The 20,349-nt window shown below is 51.7% G+C and overlaps 1 protein-coding gene across 1 annotated transcript; it reads left to right on the top strand.

Moving 5' to 3' along the window:
• Positions 1-1,759: 1,759 nt before the first annotated feature.
• Positions 1,760-19,640, top strand: SCNN1B (sodium channel epithelial 1 subunit beta). Its single transcript, XM_074597462.1, has 14 exons — positions 1,760-1,822; positions 4,211-4,444; positions 7,771-8,089; positions 8,949-9,423; positions 10,675-10,868; positions 11,748-11,851; positions 12,332-12,495; positions 12,938-13,045; positions 16,413-16,530; positions 17,248-17,323; positions 17,513-17,570; positions 17,865-17,926; positions 18,820-18,895; positions 19,089-19,640. Exons 3-14 carry the CDS (start codon positions 7,779-7,781, stop codon positions 19,452-19,454), a joined length of 2,112 nt encoding a protein of 703 aa, XP_074453563.1. The 5' UTR covers positions 1,760-1,822; positions 4,211-4,444; positions 7,771-7,778; the 3' UTR covers positions 19,455-19,640.
• Positions 19,641-20,349: the final 709 nt, after the last annotated feature.

Below are 20,349 nucleotides of genomic sequence, written 5' to 3'. Positions count from 1 at the left end.
ATAGAAGGGCAATTATTTTGACAGGACGGAGGTTAGAAACCGGGTAAGTCCTGGTACTCGCCATCCAACCTGTTCGTTCTAGCTTCACTTGGAAATACTGTTTAAACACAACCCCGCATTCCACTTCTGACAATAATGGTAGGAGGTACACTCGTGCAATTTAAAAATTTTAAAATTGTTCCCAAACGACGAAACACGGGGACATTTGGGAAAGTCTGACCAAGTCCTGATTGAACAAGAACCTGTGATTACTTTTCCTAGCAAGAGGCCATCGTTACCTTTTACAATGCTTTGCTGCTCTGTGGTGATTTATAGTTCCGAGGAGGTTTATACATGTTTACTGTTCTGTGGTGAGGAGTTAAAGTCTCCCACAGTCACTCAAGATGCTCAAGGTTTTACCTCTAAATCGTGTTTGTACAGTAGCGTTGGGTTCAGGGATCCCACCTCGCGGCATGCGGTGGGCTGGCCCCAGTGCAGGAAAATATAGAAAATAAATGGTGGGGGTGTGTGCCTCTCCAGCCCCCCCGAGGGATAATTATGAGATCGCTAGGAATCAGCGTGCAAGACACGTAAGACTGAGATTAAGTCATAAAATGCAAAAGCACATGCTAACCACCGTGAAAATCACAGACAACCGGGCTACGAGGGTGCTCATGAGGGCACCCAGCCCCATCCGAGCCGCTCGTGTTCCACGCTCAGAAGCAAATAGAAGAGCTGCTCGGTCTTTTAATTCCCTTGTCATTTTCTGGAAGCAGAACTCATTTTTCCTGGGAAGAGATCGTCACCTTTCAGGCACAGCCTGCCGCTGCTGCCACCGAGGCAGAGTTCTGCCCCTTCTGTTTAAGCATCAACATCTTCCGTAGTTCGTACTTGAAAGATGCACAGTGTACAAAACACTGCCAGAAAAGCATGCCCAGCAGCTGTCTTGATAGTAAACACAGCTGCCCAGGGAGCCTTTTTTTAGGGGAAAAAAAAAAAAATCTTCTAAAAAAATGTTATAAGGTCTTTAAAAAAAAGGATTATAAGACTGTTTCAAAATACTAGTGTGGTTCACCTGCAGTTATTTAATCTGTGTCAAAGGCCTGTCATGTCTCACGATTTGGGCCAGGAAATGTTGGGTGATGGCTGGCTCGAGGGAAGCCAAAGCAGCGAGGTGATGTCCTGGTGCCTGGGACATCTCAAACCAGACTGAGAACCCCACGTTAAGTTGCCGCAGTGCAGGGGTCAGGGCAGTGGCCACAAGACCTGGTCCTGCTGCGAAATTGTCCCTGCACCTTCCAAGCGACTGGCCGCATCCCAGCTACGACCCAAGTGCTCCTTCCCCCACGTCTGCCACTCTAATAGGACTTTTCCTTCTTTTTGGGGGAAAAAAAAAAAACAACAAGAGGTGCTCATCTCTCAGCAGTGGGATGGAGGCACAACTTCCTCAGCCTCTTGTGAAGTGGGAGCGGGCGGCGTTACGGGGAGATTTGTGCTTCTGACCCCACGCTGGTCAAAGATCCCGTGGTTTTTGTAGGACCGGGATAGAAGCAGCAGAAGCGGCTGCAATTCCTTGGAGAGGCGTTAGGAGAAAATTAAAATTGCTGGGGAAAAAACAAAACAAACCAAACCAAACAAACTTAAAGCAAGGTTTCAACGAAGCCTGGAGGAGCCACGACTCCTCTGGGAGCGACTCCAGCTGAAAGGAAGAAGGGAAGGGAGGGTTTGGATGCACCGTCGTGCAATGACAAGGGGCGGGATGGGGCGGGACTGGGGCGGGGGGAGGCGGTGGGGCCGGTCCCGCTCTCAGCGGGGAGCGCTGCCGGAGCGGCGCGGGCGGCAGGTACGGAGGGACCGGGGGGGGGAACCCGGGGAGAGGGAGAGGGGTCGGGGATGGCCGGTCCCTTCGGCCCCGAGCGGCCGCCGGAGGGATGCCCGCGGGCGAAGGGACCGGCTCGGTGGGGCAGGATCTGCTTGGGTTAGATAAAATGTCAGCATTTAAACGTTAATCCTGTTTTTCCCCCCCTGCATCTTGCAGTGGGGGATGCGCTTTTAAGCTACTTTTATAGAGAGAGAAAAATAAGGGGAGTCCTTTGTTGGTTTGGTTTTTTGGTTTGTTTTTTTTTTTTTTTTTTCGGGGTGGGGGGGAATTGGAATGTAAAACTTCAGTTCGGTCGCGGTGTCCCCCTGCACCGGTACAGCCGGGGAGTCACCCGATCTCTGCCTGCTTTTCCAACATCGGCGCGGGTTTTCGCGCCCGTCAGGTATTCTGGATGTGCGCACTGTGCAGCCTGGTGTAGTCGTTCTTACGGCCCCCCATGGCAGGGGGGTTGGAACTAGATGATCTTTAAGGTCCCTTCCGACCTGAACCATTCTATGATTCTATGATTTAACCTCTGTTTGCACAGGGTTTTCTTTAATCTCCCTGCTAAAAGGGTATGGAAGCAAACCACAGCGCACTCAGTATTTGTGGGAAAGGTGGCATCCACCCCAGGCTGCTGCCTCCCGGGTGAGGGCAGAGGATGCTCCCTCTCTGGGACACTGGCCTTATTGCAGAATAAGAGATCTGCGGGCGTGGAGGGAGTTGCAGAGGAGTTTTGCTCCTCTCTGAGTTCCAGGATTCACGTCGTTCATTGCACAAGCAGCAGAGTTAACTCTCAGAAATGTGACCTTACTGGCACGTGAGGAGTAAGGCTTGTCATCGTCCTAGGAGACAGCGACATCACGGGAAACACAGGCAGGGGAAAAAGGGATGGAGCGTCTAACATACAGTACAGAGAGTCAGGCAAATGCTGTCTAAACTTCCAGACTGTAAATACTCTTCGAGTGCTGTACGCATGCCTGTTGGGATTAGACACACGGAGGCGCCTGCGTGAATTGGGGCGGCTGTGGGTGTCTCACCTGGTGGCTGCGAGCGGCCGCCACTCTCTCGTCACACACAACGGCGAGGCAAAGCATCTGCCGGGCACCCTGTGACCCCGGGCTCAGGAAGGGCTTTTATTGCCCGCTGAGACGTTTCTGCTCCATTTTTCTTTTTCAACTGCCAACCTGTAAACCGGTGATATAATAAAAACATTTCCTCTAATTTGCAAAAATACCACTGGATAGCATAAATGTTTTCTCTAGGAAAACGAGGTCTTTTCATCAGGCTCTGGAGAAGATGGCAGATGAACAGTTGATGATCAAAGAGGAATGACTGTTGTGTGTCCCAGCAGAGAAAGTACTGAATAATTGCAGTATCAGGCCCGGTAGTGTTGGAGTGGTTTTGGAGCCAAGGTACCACCCTGGAGCTTCCAGGAGCGTGCTGAGTTTTTGCTTATGTCTTTATTTCCTTTAAGTGGCAATTGCCCTAGGAAAACCCCAGAGGAGGTTCAACAGAGTCAACACAATCATTTCGTAACGTGGGAGTCTGATCTCACCCGTAAGGTGGAGGAGTTTCACCTGGGATGATGCTGGGATGATGCAGGGCTGGACCCACGGCTGCTGGGGGAAGGTGGGGACGCCTCCTTCGCAGCACAATGCAAACCACATCAGAACCAGGAGCAGGCTGCTTTTAGGACGGCTTCGGTCATCACGGGGATGCGGGTACGGCCAGGAGAGGGGCACGTGGCACCCTGTGCACCGCAGGGGTCTCTCATGTCCCCGGGGTCGGCTCCTGACAGTCATTTTTGATGACACCAGGGTGCTGACAAGGGACAGCCCAGGGCAAAGCACAGCAGCAGGGAGGTGGCAAGGGAAGCAGCGGCGGTTCCCTGGAACCACCTGCAAAGGAGACAAAGTCAGTTCTTATCTGCACATTAAAGACCAGTTCTGCAAACAGGGCAGTGCGACAATAAAAAATGCAAAGGAGGAAGAGGAGTGAGGGAGCCTAACGGGCGTGTGTTCCCCTTCCCTGACCGGGGCCTTGGAAGTGGAGCAGCCAAACAAGAAATAAAACCAGTGAGCGGCAGCTGAGAGCTGCCAAGTGTCTGGGCCCTCGAGCAGCACACGCTGTGGCAGCAGGGACAGATTTTGTAACCGTGAGATTGCCCTGCGTGCCACACACCAGCAGGAGCCGGGCTGCGTGTCCATCCATCAAGGGGGAAGCACCTTGTGAGTCCCCGGCCCTGATCTCCTCGCCGGCTCCTGTCCCACCGCAGCCACCGCTCCCTTTCTCTGGTGGGAGTTTTGGGAAGGGGTGATGGTTGTCTGGAAGTCTTGCCGTCCCTCACTTGTCACTCCTCTGCTCCAGGTACAGTCCGCTGATGGGGAAGAACAGGACAGGCTCCAGGCTGGCACCAAAACCAGTACCAAACCCCCTCCGAACACCTAAAGCATCCGAGCACTGAGCATCTGTGCCCAGGGCAAGGAATCCCCCAAATAACAGAGGTTTTGGCTTCTAATCGGGCAAGGCGCCTTGCACAAACGGGCTTTCAGCAGCGAGAAAGAAACAAGAAGTCTATTTGGAAACATTCTGGAAATAAAGGTAAGAAGAAAACTCTTAAAGTGAGAAAAAAGATTGGAAAAAAAGTCATCCGACTACAGTCAAGCGCAGCTTTTGCTTAATGCCACATTTCTTTTCTTGAACGGCCTGTTTAAAAGCACAGCTTATGCCTAAAGGAAGAGTAAACCCGAGTCCTTCACCCTGCTGCCGTGTTAAGATGTCCCTTGCAAAACCTGGGACTGTCTGCTTGGCTGTATTGCCAGCACACCTTTGCTAGCCTGCTTATTGAATTTTGGGATCTGTGTGTTTTCATGGCGGGGTGGGGATGCTGCAGGCATCCTGCCTGAGGATGCCCTTCCAGCCGTCCCCATCCCCGTCCCCATCCCTCTGCCTGTGCTCCCACTGGCAGGTGTCCCGTGGGACCATGGGATGGAGCAGTGCTTGGAAAGAACAGGTCCAGTAGCTTTGACATTGGAGGGAAAAAAGTTCTGAACCCGTTCAAAACATACCTAAAAACTAGTTTAGCCTTATTTTCCACCATGTGGCCTGAATCTGACTTTAAAATGTGAAAATGCTGCCCTTCAGCACAGTGTTTGTATGGTTGGTGATGTGAAGAGATAAAGCGATCTAGAAGGCACTCCAGTCTTTGCTCAAAACTGATTTGGAGCTGGTCTTCCTTTCCAAGGACAGCGTCTTCCCCTTGCTATCGCTAGCAAGCATACCGTGGCTTTGCAAAGAGCACTCATTTAAATGGAAATAAATTCAAGGTGGAGAACAAGTGTGTCGATGACTCCTGCAAAACTGTGAACAGAGATAAAGCAGCATCAAAATTAGCTGTTCAGTATCTTTAACTTTACTCAGATATGAAAGTAGAGCTTTTACTCCGTGCGCGCTCCTCAACCTGTAAGCGTGAGTCTCACCATTGCCATCAGGGAGAACAAAAGCTAAACTTCAGCCTCGGGAAGCAGTTTTAAAAGAAATAACAACTTCTTCCAGCAATGTCAGGTTGATGAGCAACCCACGAAGATCTGTAGGACAAACTGGGATGCCTCCGTGGCAGGTCTCAGCCTCTCGGCAGGAGCCCACGCTCCGTGTTTGGCCGGCGCGGGCCGTAACAGACGAGCAAACAGACGCTGCAGGGCATGCGGCCAGTCAGGTCCAGCCGGGCCGGATTTTGCCCAGTGTGTTTTAAATTTTAATCTAATCTAAATCTTTTATTGGATTTCTTAAAAGGCGGAAAATATTTACTAGTTTGCCTTTGCTAGTCTCTCTGGATTTAAATGTATTTTGCCGCTGCTGTCCTGGGGCTGTGCCTCGAGAGGGGTTGGTGTTCACACGCGGCAGCAGAAAGCTCGGGCAGATGCGTCGTGTGTGTTTCACATAGAATCATAGAATTGTCAGGGTTGGAAGGGACCTTAAAGATCATCCAGTTCCAACCCCCTGCCCTGGGCAGGGACACCTCCCCCTAGATCAGGTCGCTCAGAGCCCCGTCCAGCCTGGCCTTAAAAACTTCCAGGGATGGGGCAGCCACAGCTTCTCTGGGCAACCTGTTCCAGTGTCTCACCACCCTCATGGTGAAGAACTTCTTCCTAACGTCTAATCTGAATCAACCGATCTCTAGTTTTGATCCATTCCCTCTAGTCCTACCATTACCCAACGTTCTAAAAAGTCCCTCACCAGCTTTTATACATCTTCCCTCCAGCCGTGGGTAACTAAGCAGAGGCTGACAGCGTTCCTCCTGATTTCATTATAGTCCTGCCCAAAAGGCAGCGAGCATCTGATGCAATGTAAGCTGTGAATAAACCTTTCTGCAGGCAGCAGGGGGTGAGAACCTCTGTGGCACGAGTTGATGGAGGATGAGCCAACAATGAGCTGGTGGGTTGGGGGTCCGGCAGGTCTGAGACCCAGGAAACGTGTTCCTTGGAGAATAAAAGGCTTTCACATGAGAGTAGAGCCTGCCCTCAAATCTTGGAGGGAAGCAGCAGTTTCTTCTTTCCAAAGTGCTCTCCCATGGAGACCTCATGGTGTTAGGCTACGTCTAACATGACATGCAATAGGGCGTGCAATGAAAGTCGTCGTCTCTCTTTGCATCATGGGGTGAGACATCACAAAATCTATTGGTTTTATACTTTTATCAAACTCTCTATACACTACTCAGGAGATTTTGCAGATCTGGCCAATAAATCAATGAATCGGTATTACCTTTTTTTTTGAAAAGTGAGAAAGAGACAGTTGCTCCCACTCCCCAAGAGGGCTGTGCGCACCTTTCAGCTTCTTCTTGTACCTTTGGTAGTAGTCGATCTACAAGTAACTTCATGGTAATCTAGTTTCTGCATTGCTGAGTGCTGCTCATTAGGGAAATATCGCTGTATTATTTCAGCGCTCTTTCTTCTAGGATGCTGAGTTACACACAGCATTAATCTTTAATTCTGTTCTCCCGCAGTTTAAATCGGAGAAATGTTCTAAGCAGCTGACTCGGGTTTGTTTTGAAATCCTGCCTCAGGATATTAAGATTTAGTAACACAAATTCTCACCTTAAAATAGCAGCACAAAATGTTCTATTTACTCGCAATATGAATGTAAAATATGCAGCATCCCTCACATGAGCGGGGGAAGCATACCGATAGTATCTGAAAGACAAAGGAATTTGGTGAAAAAAACACAATCCGTTTTCCTTCCTCTGGCGGGCAGCAGCACCGAGCAGCATTCCTGGTCCTGGGAAAGGTGCTGCTGGTTCCAGGTCCTCTTCTCCTGCCCCCTCCGATAGCCTGGTGCACTGTAATACTTTTTACTTTGAAGAAAAATTGTCTTAAGCCCCATATTAGCTTGAAACCTAAACACCGTGAGCCTGAATTCTACCTGAAACCAGCTCGTGCGTGTACTGCTTGGTCCATCTAACGTTGGCAAAGGTTTCAGACGATGTTGGAGATATACCAGCTTGCACACAAAACACCGACTTCCTAAAAAGTTGTCTTTCTATTTACTGCAACGTCTGCAGGGCCCCCCGGGGGTGCCAGTCCTTGGGCAGGTCACCGCAGGCACAGCCATATCCAGCAGGTCCAAGTCATTTAACTCCTGTGAGGCCAAAACCGACCCTAGAAGGGACAGGACAAGAATATTCACCACTTTTGGAACTGCGGAGCACAAACCTCCCCCTTGTACCCTCTCAGGAGGACTCCATGCCATTCCCCTGCCACGGTGTGGCCCTGCAGAACATCTGCCCTGAGTTTCTCCCGGGCTATAAAACCACGGTCGTGCCGTCACGTAACTACTCCACCTTTGCTTTGCTGACCATACAAGTGTACTTGGTGTAATACAAACCCTGCCTCTCAGATTAGCTGTTTTGATGTCTCCTCTCCCACCTGCAGACAGCAACATGAACCTGAAGAAGTACTTCGTTCGGGCGCTGCACCGCCTGCAGAAGGGCCCTGGCTACACCTACAAGGAGCTGCTGGTCTGGTACTGCGACAACACCAACACCCACGGCCCGAAGCGCATCATCAAAGAGGGGCCCAAGAAGAAATTAATCTGGTTCTTCCTAACCTTGCTCTTTGCCTCTCTGGTCTTCTGGCAGTGGGGTATCCTCATCAACACCTACCTCTCCTACAACGTCACCTCATCTCTCTCTATTGGCTTTAAGACCATGAAGTTCCCGGCGGTCACGGTCTGCAATGCCAACCCTTTCAAGTAAGTTTTTCTTTGCCTAATTGATTTATTTTTATACTGCTAGCATAAGGGACTGTGGGTCCGTTCCTGTCTCAGATGTCATATTAATGAAAATGATCCTTTGACTCCCAAAGTGTCACTAAAAACCAAATAAAGGAGAACAATGTAAGGGTGAACGGCTCAGCTCCAGAGGAGCGTTCGTGTGCCTGCGAGTTCGCCTGCTTTTCCTTACTGTATCAGTTAATCTAATGATGGTTATTGCCTCCCTGCAAACTTTCCCTGGCTCAGGGAAAACTCGAAGTTCAACTCGCTTGTCACAATGAAAATCAGTCTCTCGATCTTTCCCCACAATTCCTTTCTTTCTCCTTCCTCGCCATGAACGTACCTCTTATCGCTCATGCTCCGGCCATTAAGAGCTGGTTAAACAGTCGTGTCTGCTGGGAGCTGCAGTGATATAACTCGATTGTAATTTCAGAGGAGCAACTGATTTTTGTTAGAGTTGCTTCAAATTTATATCCATGCAACAGTGTAGCCCAAGGCAAGGGTTTTGCATAAACTATAGTGAATTACCGAAATACAACCAATTCGGTTCTGCACTGACAGAACACCATTCACCGCCGCAGAACTCTCGCTGGTTTTCCTCTCGCTGTTTATCCTACCACTGTTTATCCTCTGGCTGGTTTTCCAGATGGCTGGAGGCTGCTGGGATGCCCGTGTCCCAACTGGCCATGCACTGCATGGAAGCTCCCATCATTCTCCAGTAAATCTTTAGGCAGGGATCTGAGCTCCCCAGGAAGGTCCAGCCCAGCGGAGCAACAGAGGAGCTGCTGCATGTCCCCATAACCTTAACATCGCTTGGTAACTGCTCTTTGTCCTGCAGATACTCAGAGGTGAAGCATCTGCTGAAAGAACTGGACAGGCTTATCGAGGCGGCGCTGGAGAGGATCCTGCAGCCCACACCAGGGAACAGCAGCGAGAACATCTCCCCACCGCTCGACCTGGAGCTCTGGCACCAGATACCCCTGGTCCTCATCGACGAGCACGACAAAGACAACCCCGTCATCCTGGACATCTTTGAGAGCAACCAAGGCGCTGCGGGCAACCAAAGCACTGCAGGCAACCAAACCACTGCGGGCAATGAAACCACTGCAAGCAACCAAACGGCTGTGGGCAATGAAACCGCTGTGGGCAACCAAACGGCTGCGGGCAATGAAACCGCCGTGGGCAACCAAACGGCTGCGGGCAATGAAACCGCTGTGGACAACCAAACCGCTGTGGGCAACCAAACAGCTCCTCCGCCTGCCCCAGCCAATGCGACGTCGGAAGAGAAGAAGTACAAGCTGGCAGTGAAGCTGGTGAGAGGGGTCCCGCGGGAGGCAGACGGGGAGGGACAAGGGACGGGTAGCGCTGGGCATCTTGGCAGAGCTGCAGCATGGAGATCTCTTGATCTTGAAGAGTCTCTTCCTCACCAGCTGCCCGTGGCCGTTCTGCCTCGGTGCTCTGGTCCGGCTGGGCCGGGGCCCGGAGCTGCCCGTGCTGGCAGCACCCGCGGTACAGGGCACATGGAGCCCATGGGCAGTTTGCAAGTTATGGCACATTATTTCAATGCTGCAGAGCCATTTGCTTGGTTTTTTGAGGAAGGCAGCACAGAGACATCTTAAGATTTTTTTAAATATCAGAGGGGTGTCTGATCCCCCGCAGATCCCCACGCAGCCAGATACCTGACCGAAGCTGCTGGATTTCTGCATACGGCAGGATCGTACCCTAAATATTCTTCCCTAAAGGAAAGGAAACTCAGCAAGGAGCCATGTTATGTTAGTCTGTGGTGAATTTTTCATAGCTGCGTAACATCAGTATGATCAGCAGGTGCCCCACGGAAAAAAGGACCGACGGTGCGTAGCAGCCCAGCACTGCATCAGAGGCATGGAGTGGATCCTGCCAGCAGGTCCGTCAGCCTCTGGCGAGAGGGATGCTGGAAAAGTTGGTGGCCAACGGGCAGTAACCGCGCTGTGCACAGCGTTGGTCAGTGGAGCCTGCCGGCCGCGCAGGGGACAATGCTGTACGTGCTCTGGGGTCTCCCAGCGCAGCCGGGGCAGAGGAGCTCCACACAGGCTCCCCGCCACCTTCACCAGTTCCTTGGGTCCGGCACCCAAAATGCCAGGGAGAGGCTTCGGCTGCCGCCCCTGTCCCTCTCCTGCTGTGGTCCTCACGCAGAGGCACATGGTGGTCTCACAACCCGCACCCTCTGCCCCACGGAGGCTCCAAGGACTCTGCCTGAACAGACCTTGGAAGCTGGGGCAACGCCAGCCTTATGGAATTGGCCAAAAAGTGATATTTTCTGTAAGCTTGCAGAGATAACGCTGGGACTGATGGAGAATCTGCCCAGCTGGGAAATCTCCCTGGGGAGGGACCCATCTGTAAGCACATACGGATGTGAGAGCCGGCTCCGCAGCTCCTGTCTGGCCATACCTCCCTCGTTCCCCCGGGAGCAGCAGGCAGGGCTGGCACCAAGCCGAGCGTGCAGGGAGAGGGTGTGCACGCCGTACATCTCTCCTGCTGTCCCCCAACATGGGACAGGCTCAGACCTGCCTGCTGTGTGTCCCCAGTGCAGCCATCAGGGCTCCGACAACTGCACCTACAGGAACTTCACCAGCGCGGCGCAGGCGGTGACGGAGTGGTACATCCTGCAGTCCACCAGCATCCTCTCCAAAGTCCCCCTGCAAGAGAGAATCAGGATGGGCTACCAGGCAGAAGACATGATCCTGGCGTGTCTCTATGGGGCCGAACCCTGCAACTACAAGTAGGTACATACCGAGCTCCCTGCCTTCTTCTGTGCCCTTTTCTGTCCCATCAGGAATGGTACAGGATGCTAAAGGCGTGACAGCCTTTTTCTTTTCTCTTTTTGAGGTATACATCAGTTGATAAAGAGATTTCTGCTGATCCTTAACTCTAACAACATTTCCCAGAAGGTTTCTGGATGTGATCGTGGATGAAACGGGTTAATTTGGGATAGTGCTGGCTTGAGTATTATTTTGGATGGGCTGTTTTGCTCATAGTGTATCAATACCAACAGCATCTGTGGGACCTTCCCAGGGTATTTAGCGATACCCAGCTGCCAGCCCAGGTGCTGAGTCAGGGTACCCCTGGCACAACCCCCAGTTACAGCCCCCCCTCTTTTTACACAGGGCTCTGAGAAATGCATTTTAACCATCGTTATTTCTTGTGAACGCCGAATTTATACATACAGTTTTGAGAAACGTGAGTGCACGCCAGCACCCCGGGCTGCAGGGAGTCCTGCCCCTTCTGCAAAGAGAGGAAGAGAGAATTAGTATCAAAGAACGAGAGATAACACCAGCCAAAAGCTGTTACCATTGCTCAGATCAAGCAATTATTTCTGTCTCATCTGCGTGACAGATGAGTCCTTTATGTTCCGACAAAGCGTTATCCCCAGTGGCCGTGTCTCAGTACACACCGGTACCCTGCTTTGCTTTTTTTTTTTTTCAACAGCAGATTGATTGAAATTATATCAGCTGAAATTTCTATACAGGCGTTCAACAAACCAAGCAATTTAAAGTGAATCCCAGACCTAACCACCAAGCACCGGTCCCACCAGATTAATTCTTTTACCACCCTTTAGTCCTGCCTGAGAGTCACGGGTTTATGTGCATGATTCTTCCAGGAATTTCACCCAAATCTATCACCCAGACCACGGGAACTGCTACATCTTTAACTGGGGCATGGACGAAGAGGCTTTGAATTCTTCCAACCCTGGAGCTGAGTTTGGTAAGAGAGAGCTTTGCTAAGGGGGAAGGAGCTAAAGGAGCAGAAGAGCTGGGAGTTATCCTTTCTCTCAGTGGCCATTTCTGTCAGATATAACAGATTTATGATTTCTGTGTCTCTGGAGCGCTCCAGCAGGGAGTAACTTTTCCAGGAGGGGATAAACCCCTACAAGGGGAATGTGCCACGTAGAAACACGTGATGCCACTACAGGTGTTACTTTGCAGAAGTGCAACATCTGGATAGCTGAAGTATCTGAGGCAACGTCTGAACATTCTATCAGATATTCCCATCCTGTGGATTCGCTGTCCTGTGTATTTATGCACATGCAAGGCTGCAATGGCAGCCAGACCCCGGCTTTTCCCCACAGAACGGAGGTTTTTGCGCACGGCGAGAAGAAAATAGACTCTTTTTTTTTTTTTTTTTCCCCAAAGACTCACATTTCGATACAAATCCTCTTCTGAGTGTTTTTTTCTGGTATCCCAGGGCTGAAGTTAATTCTGGACATCAGCCAGCAGGACTATATCCCCTACCTGTCATCCGCTGCCGGGGCCAGGCTCATGCTGCATCAACAGAAGAGCTTCCCCTTCCTTAAGGATCAGGGCATCTATGCAATGGCCGGGACGGAAACCTCCATCGGCGTGTTAGTGGTATGTGTGGCATTCCTCTAGAGCAGATTGTCTGAGAATAATGTTATCTGATGGGACTGCAACCAAGTTTGTTTTAAGTCTTGGCTGAACTGGCTCAAACCAAAAGAATCAAGGCATACGCTAGCTGGGGGCTGGAACGCTTTATGGAGACTTTTATGTAACTGTCCCAGCAAAGTGCTTTATTGAAGCCAAAATATTGAGCTCAGGTCATTGTTTCCTCTTCCTTTAGCATGCCAGAAGGTGCCTTGCTCTTGAACAGCCTCACCTGCCGCGATCCGGCCCTGGGGAATGGGCTGCTTCAGCTCTGCCGCCTATGATTCTTGGATTTTTTTTTCAAAGCCAGCGGGGAATACAGGAATTATAGAGTCTCTAGAAAACGGGCACCAGGGCCCTGGGGAGGAGCGCTATCTGCTGAAGTTTGCTGTTTTCGGTTTTCTTTCAGGATGAACTGGAACGGATGGGCTATCCTTACAGCGACTGCACCATGAACGGGTCTGATGTCCCCGTAAAAAATCTCTATAGCCAATATAATACGTCCTATTCCATACAGGTAAAACACGGGTTTTGTTTAAATCAAACAAGGCTGTTTAGGAAACACCATCAAGGCAGTTGAAATCTTTGAGTAGCACGCAGGGTTCCTGGAGCATCAGCAATGCTAAAGTAGAAAGCATAACCTAAGTACAGGAACCTTCTTTTCTGGTAATAAACCACCACTTGAGTCTGGACGCTCAGTAGCCCCAGGTTTGGAAACTATCCCAGTGGATCCAGTGAAAATAACTGTGTATTGCAGGAGGAAGAGCTAACGATGCAGGTATTCAGACTTGCATCAAAAGATAAGGAACATTGCCTTGGCAGGCGGCACAGTTTAGCGTAATCTCCGGTTTTCATTCTCACACCAAAACAGCTCGTACGGCCAGGAAAGGGCATCCGCAGTTGATGTTCCCTTAGCCAGGTATGAATTTTGTTTCATTTTGAGAGGGAGGAAAGTGGTCGTTTCTGTCATTTTCTCAAAAGCTGAAACGCAGCAAACCTCCCAGGGTCTCTGCTGTTACCCGGGACCCTGCCCTGGGTGACCTTCCAGCAAAGTGCTAATTTGCAGACAAAAAAGCAGGTATTTTTAGCTCCACATACGAGCGCAGTTTAATGCTGGTCCTTTCCCGTGGCCTCAGAGCTCGGCTCCCCGAAGTGGAGGGTTCCCACTCATCCCGAAAACCAGGCAAAGCGAGCGCAGGGTGCGCCTGGGACGTTGGTCCCTTAAAACCTGCTGGTTCTTTGGTTTTTTCCCCCCTTTTTGACTGCTGGCGCCCCAAGGTGACAGAGCCAGCAGGTGCAGGGGAGAGCATCCGAAACAGGCTGAAACTCCCAACAGCTTTGGCTAATGCCAGTTCCTTAATAATGTGGGAAACACCGGGAAAAGACATCTTCCAGCGTGTCCAGTTGGGAACGCGGAGCGGCTCCCCTCTGCCGGCTGCCCACCAAAGCCACAGGAGGCTGCAGAGCAGGTTTTCTCCTTCAAAAAGAATAACTGCTCATGCCACACCATTAAGGCAATTAATTACTTTTTCAGCTGTGAGAATACCTTTCTTCCCCCCTACGATTTCCATGCTTGGCTGAAAGCTTTTAATTATACGTAGATCAACTAGCAAGGGGTCGATCTAGTTGTTGGGTAGGCTGTAGTTGTTATCCATGTCCAACAGGCTAAATTCTCTAAACTCAAGGGCTTGTTGAGCAATCCCCACAGCTGCGTGTGTTGCCATAGCCAGGACAGCAGCGGGAACGGTCACTGCAGCTCTGGGAAGCTTTTGCTGTGACGTTAATGTGACACCTTTCACAGAATCACAGAATCACAGCATGGCCGGGGTTGGAAGGGACCTCTGGAGATCATCTAGTCCAACCCCTGCCAGAGCAGGGTCACCCAGAGCAGGTTGCACAGGAACGCGTCCAGGCGGGGTTGGAATGTCTCCAGAGACGGAGACTCCACCACCTCCCTGGGCAGCCTGTGCCAGGGCTCTGCCACCCTCAGGGTAAAGAAGTTCCTCCTCACCTTTAGGTGGAACTTCCCACAGTCAAGTTTGTGCCCGTTACCCCTTGTCCTGTCCCCGGGCACCACTGAAAAGAGCCTGGCCCCATCCCCCTGACACCCACCCTTTAAGTATTTGTAAGCGTTGATGAGATCCCCCCTCAGCCGTCTTTTTTCCAGACTAAAAAGACCCAAATCCCTCAGCCTTTCTTCCTAAGAGAGGTGTTCCAGTCCCCTGATCACCTTGGTAGCCCTTTCCAGCAGTTCTGGTTCCTGCTGCTCAGGGCTCTCTGGAGAACTGTTGGGCTCCGGGGTTTAGTTTTTGTGCCCCATGACATTCCTCCCATGTGCAAAGCAGCTTGTATTTTGTGTACACATGTCATATTTATCCCTGACAGGAGAGAAATATACAGGAGGGGTTCCTCTCCTGAACGCTCCTACTCTTTTTAAGCCTTTTAAGTCATTTTTTCACCCTGAAAATGCCTGCTCGTTTTGCGTGGGAAATGAAGACAGACCTTTGCCTTTTTCCTCACTTTAAAATCGGGATGAGAAAGTTGAGTGTTTGTAAACCTTGAATCTGTAGAAAAATATAGTGTAAACATGAAGCACTGGTTAATTTGTAACAGGCCATAACATAAGGGAGAAGCATTTCTGGAGGGTGGCAATAAGGAAAACATCAAAAGCATTTTGGGGGTTATTTACAAGAGCCTGAAGAAGACACCCCAGACAAGTGGGAGGGCTTCGGTCTTAGCAGGGGGTTTTAACGTTCTTGCCTTTATATAATGAGAACAATCGGACCACTTTACCCTACTTTTTGAGATGCTTGTATAACGTTTCAGCAAATACTTGAAATGATTGCATTATTACTTAAAAGTTGCTAAATGCTGGCTGGAGTTCTGCGTCCACATAATTCACGTCACTTCAGAGACCTCTCAGCAAAATCGGGCTTTTCCATCCCTCCCCGATGGCGGCGAACTCTGTAAGCGTTCTGTATCGCACCGAAATTCTCGGGTTGTTCTACCTAGCTGGAGCTGTTAAATTTAATTATCTTTTCATAGACTCTGTTATTGCTTTGTGCGCTGGTTCATCCAGGATCCCGCTCCGATCTCAGGTGATTAGCGTCATGCCTCGCTGAGCTAACGGCAGCTGCCGAAGCCGCGGCGGCAATCCTTCCAAGGAGAGAAGCAGATGCACAAGATAGGATAATTTGTATTTCTAAAACCTGCTCTTTATGTTGAAGTATTTTTAGAGTCCCGGCTTTAAAGTGGAAACCAGCCCTTTTTTGGTACGCCGTATGAAGCCCGGAGACAACAGCAGCGTCTATGGATGTAACAGAATGTTTTTATTCCTTTTTGGAAACTCCTTATTACTTCCACGAAGCCCTAAATAGTTAAGAAATGAGCAGTTTCTTGTGCGACTGGGAGCAGGCACTGAGTTCCCTTCTGCTCCCGCGAGGTGACTTACCCGCCGGCAGCTCACAACCGGGACGTACCTTAAAATCTGGAGGAGCAGCAGTAAAAATGCGTCACAAGGAGAACCCTAACTGCAGCGCAACTCTGCGCGCGGCAGCTTATCCGCTCGCCTCCTCTCACCATTGTAAAGGGAGTGTGATTTGTGCCGCCCGGGATGCTCAGGGCACACTGGAGGATGGGATCATGCCGTCACGCAGGGATGGGATGGGATCACGGCATCGTGCAGGGGTGGGCTCCGGCAGCACCCGCTCCCTCTGCGGCTTCGACCTTCTCTGTGTACAGCCACAAAATCCTCTGTTCAATGCAAAAAATGAGAAAATACCTCAGAGCCGAGTAATTCTCACAGCCAGCGTAGACTCTGGCAGCGCAGAGGCGGGCAGGGGGGTTCAGCCCACGTCTAAGCAGCTCCCTCTTCCCTTTTTCAGGCTTGCCTGCGCTCTTGTTTCCAAAATCACATGATTGAAATCTGTGGATGTGGTCACTATATGTTTCCTTTACCTGAAGGGGTAAATTATTGCAATAACGAAGATAACCCAGGTTGGGGTAAGAACACGAACAACACTCATTGCAGAGCCTTCCCAGGGTCCCGGCAGGCAGGAGGGGCGGGAGCTATTATATTTATTGCTATTATAAATGCAACAGGTGAATGGCTTTGGCTTTTGTACAGTTTCCCCATGGCCGTTGGCGTCAGTGTTGGGGGAGAAGGGGTGAAATCTTGGTCCTGGCCACGGGCTGAGGGACCTCAGCTTCCGCGCTGCCCCGGGGCAGGTCTCTCCCAGACGGCTGCCTCCAGCCGGGGCAGGTAATGGGAGCCTCTGGGTACCAAAGGAAGAGGAAAAGGGGTGATGCTCCAGGCCTCTGTGCCTGAAGAGTTCAGAGACAAACTGGTCCGAGCAGGGGCAATGGGCTCCCGCGAGGATGAGTATGGCTGGGGGGGAAAACGGTGTTCCCTGGGCGAGCAGAAGCCGGCAGCAGCCGCCCTCCTACCCCTGCAGGGCTGTGCCGAAAACACTGACACCGGGCAAGCTGACTCCGTAGAAACTGCCTGCAGAAAATTAAAATGTATTTTTAATTTATTATTCAATTGCGTGGCCGCTTTGCCCGAGTTTCTCAAGGAAAGGAAGGTTGGAGGGGAAGACAGCAAACCTGCGGAGCAGGCTCGTAGCTAAATATCTATTTCATTAAATGAAATTGATATAATCCAGTAAGCGGGGTCTTTATCTAAACAGATGCTTTGATTTTTTTGTTTTCACCAAACAGCATATTGCTATTCGTCACTGAGATCAAGTATAAGACACAGGCAGATTTGTATCGACTCTTGTAAGGAAACGTGCAAGTAAGTACCTACGCCATTTCTGGCAGCTGTAAAGGCGGAGGGGATCCTGCGTTTCCTCTCCCATCAATTCTGACCTTTCTAAAATGGCAGCAAACCACGCAGGGCTGCTTTTCTGCACGAGAACTGAAGTTCCAGTGACTTCAGGGGAGGGGAAGCTTCTGTACCAATGCTCTCCTTTCCTCTCTCCAGCGACACGCAGTACAAGATGACCATCTCCATGGCAGACTGGCCCTCAGAAGCTTCGGAGGTAACACCGACTTCTTGTTTTGAAACGTTCATTAATAATTACCTGTTCTTAGCCACGTGAATCACCCAGTATTTTCAGAGCTAATGTCTGGGTGGCAAGTGCCTCTTTGCTAAATTACACATTTTCAGCGTCCAGGCAAACAGCAGCCGCCAGGGCACGAGATGGGAGGAGGGAACCCCCCCCGCGGCGGCGCCTCCTCCCCGGGGGTCCCGCACCAAGACCCTTGGGTTCCTGCCCTGGGGGTGCCCAGAGAGGATGCTTCCGCTCGGTTCTGACTAAACGTTGTTTTCCTAGGACTGGATTTTCCATATTCTGTCTTATGAAAGGGATATGTCAACAAATGTGACTCTGGACAGGTAAGCGAAAGGAACAACCGCTTTATCATCTCCATTGAGCCTGTTAACATCGGATTAACATGAGCCTTGGCCATGGGCCAGAGCACACGTGTGCTAATGCAAAGGGAGGGCAAGATCTGGCGGGACATCTTCCACGTTTGCCTGGAAGATACATCAAGGGAACCTGAAATGCGCTTCGTGCGTATCCTCTGCTCTCCAGAGTGACAATCTGGGTCAGACAAACTCACACATGCAGTTAAGGTGAAATCGGCGTTAAGCGCAGTACCTCGCATCGGCCCCAGGCAGGAGTCTGGAGGCTCTCGAGCTAGGAACCACCAGGGTCCAGCTCCTGGATCATAACGTTCGTCCCTTCATACTGCTCTGAATCTGCCAACAGCAGTGGCAGCAGGGGGGATGCACCAAAATCAGGGCAGCTGCTCAGTTACCCTTTGAGAACCTAAACCCTGAATTAGGGAGAAAAGAGGAGATTTTTTCCCCAAAGGGAAAAAAAAACACCAGAGAAGCAGGAAATGGCTTCACAGACTAAGCCCCCTGTACGGCGGTCGGCGGCGATGCAGCCGCTCTGTGCGCGCACACGGGAACACGAGGTGCAGGGCACCGAGGGGGGGTGACAGCCCCTCTGAACCAGCCAGGGCAGTTGTGAAAAGCAATGCAAACAGCCCCAGAGCAGCTTCCAGATGCTTCTTCAGGAGGAACTTCAGAACCACATCTTTCCCCTTCGAAGTCAGTGGCACTTTTTGACTTTTTCCATGTGCCCGGCAGACGTTTCGGTGGACACCCATGAGCCGCTCCGGCCGGGCTGCGCGCGGACCTTCCCACGGGCAGCCCTTGGAGTGGAGGCGCGGGATGCCCACGGCCCGGCTCTGCTCTGAGCTGCCGTTTGTCCCTTACAGAAACGGGATCATCAAGCTGAACATTTACTTCCAGGAGTACAACTACCGCACCATCTCGGAGTCTGCCGCCACGACGGTGAGTGCCACCTCCCCTCCCCAATGGCCGGCGCCGGGCAGGTCACTGCGAAGCAGCACCAGGGAGCACCCACGAGGCGAGGGGCTCGGCAGGGAGGAGCTGGGGGCCCTGCTCCAGCACACAGGGTGGTCGGTGGGGGCTGATGAGGGACCAGGCTCCGCCGCCTCGGCTCACTCCCCTCTCCTCCCCGCAGATCGTCTGGCTGCTGTCGAGCCTGGGAGGCCAGTTCGGGTTCTGGATGGGGGGCTCCGTGCTGTGCCTCATCGAGTTTGGGGAAATCATCATCGACTCGCTGTGGATCACCATCATTAACGTGATCGGCTGGTGCAAGGGTCTGAAGCAGAAGCGGGCGCAGGCGCGGTACCCGGACGCGCCCCCGACGGTGTCGGAGCTGGTGGAGGCTCACACCAACCTGGGCTTCCAGCACGAGGATGGGGGTGCCCTCCCCAGGGACGAGGCGTTGCCCCCCGAGCCTGGCACCCCCCCGCCCAACTACGACTCGCTGCGTGTCCAGCCCCTCGATGTCCTCGGTCCCGACAGCGACGCAGAAACCGAGTGAGCAGCGCACCCCCTGACTGCCCAACGGCTGCCATCACTGTGCTCAGTTTGCCACTTGCTGAGTGATCTTCTACTCTCTATCAAAATTAGGAAGGAACTAAAAAGCCCTGGCTGTCCTCCCCTCCCCGACCGTCCCCTGTGAAGAAGCTCTGTCTAATAAACCCCATAATAAACCTCCTAAAGTCAGTGTCAGGCTCTGGCTTTAGTGTGTAGAGCTTGTACACGTCAGTATTGCTATATAATCGTTAGTCACCGTTTCTTTTTAAGACACGGGTGGGAAGCGCTCCTTAGTGAGAAGAGTGGGGTGGTGGCAGCCACGGAGGGCTGTGGCCGGGGGTCGAGGGAGGGTTGTGGCCACGCTGGTAGGCAGTGCTGGGGGGAGGCCAGGACGTCCTGATGGTGGATGCACGGCCGTGGCCTGGCGGATGCTGAGACACGGCACAGTGTGTGCTGCGCCGTGGGCCGGACCCTGGGGTTGGGACCCAAGCTGCTTTGGACTTCTGAGGTCGCAGCATTTCCACTCCTCAACAACCACAACGGAAAGAGAGTGAAAGAAAACAGTCCCTTTGCTTCTGGAGCCCTGGATGCTCTGTTGGTGTTTGCTGCTCAGGATTTATAAACGCTCACACCGCAGGTGGGCATGGCTCTTAATGTGTCCGAGATAAATACCCCAGCCCCCATAAAGACCCGGGTGTGGGGAGGAAGCGCCCGGCTGTTCAACAGTACCACTCCTGGCAATAAATAAATAAAAAAGTTGCCTTTAAGTTTCCTGTTGGCAGCAGGTGCAGTTCAGCGCTGGCAAGAGGCTGATGGCAGCGGCTTGTGCGGAGGAGGTGCTGCGCTCGCCCCAGCACAGGGACAAGCTGGGGTGGGGGGCGTTTGGTGGTCCCTGTGGG

The sequence above is a fragment of the Larus michahellis genome, chromosome 8 (genome assembly GCF_964199755.1).
Source record: "Larus michahellis chromosome 8, bLarMic1.1, whole genome shotgun sequence".
Classification (NCBI taxonomy): Eukaryota; Metazoa; Chordata; class Aves; order Charadriiformes; family Laridae; genus Larus; species Larus michahellis.
This window is presented reverse-complemented; position numbering and strand designations above follow the sequence as displayed.

Excerpts from the sequence above, each read along its gene's own strand:
- SCNN1B (XM_074597462.1), top strand. The coding sequence starts at position 7,779 with ATGAACCTGAAGAAGTACTTCGTTCGGGCGCTGCACCGCCTGCAGAAG. Across the intron at positions 8,090-8,948 it reads TGCAATGCCAACCCTTTCAA|ATACTCAGAGGTGAAGCATC; the intron begins GTAAGTTTTTCT and ends TTTGTCCTGCAG. Across the intron at positions 13,046-16,412 it reads ATACGTCCTATTCCATACAG|GCTTGCCTGCGCTCTTGTTT; the intron begins GTAAAACACGGG and ends TCCCTTTTTCAG.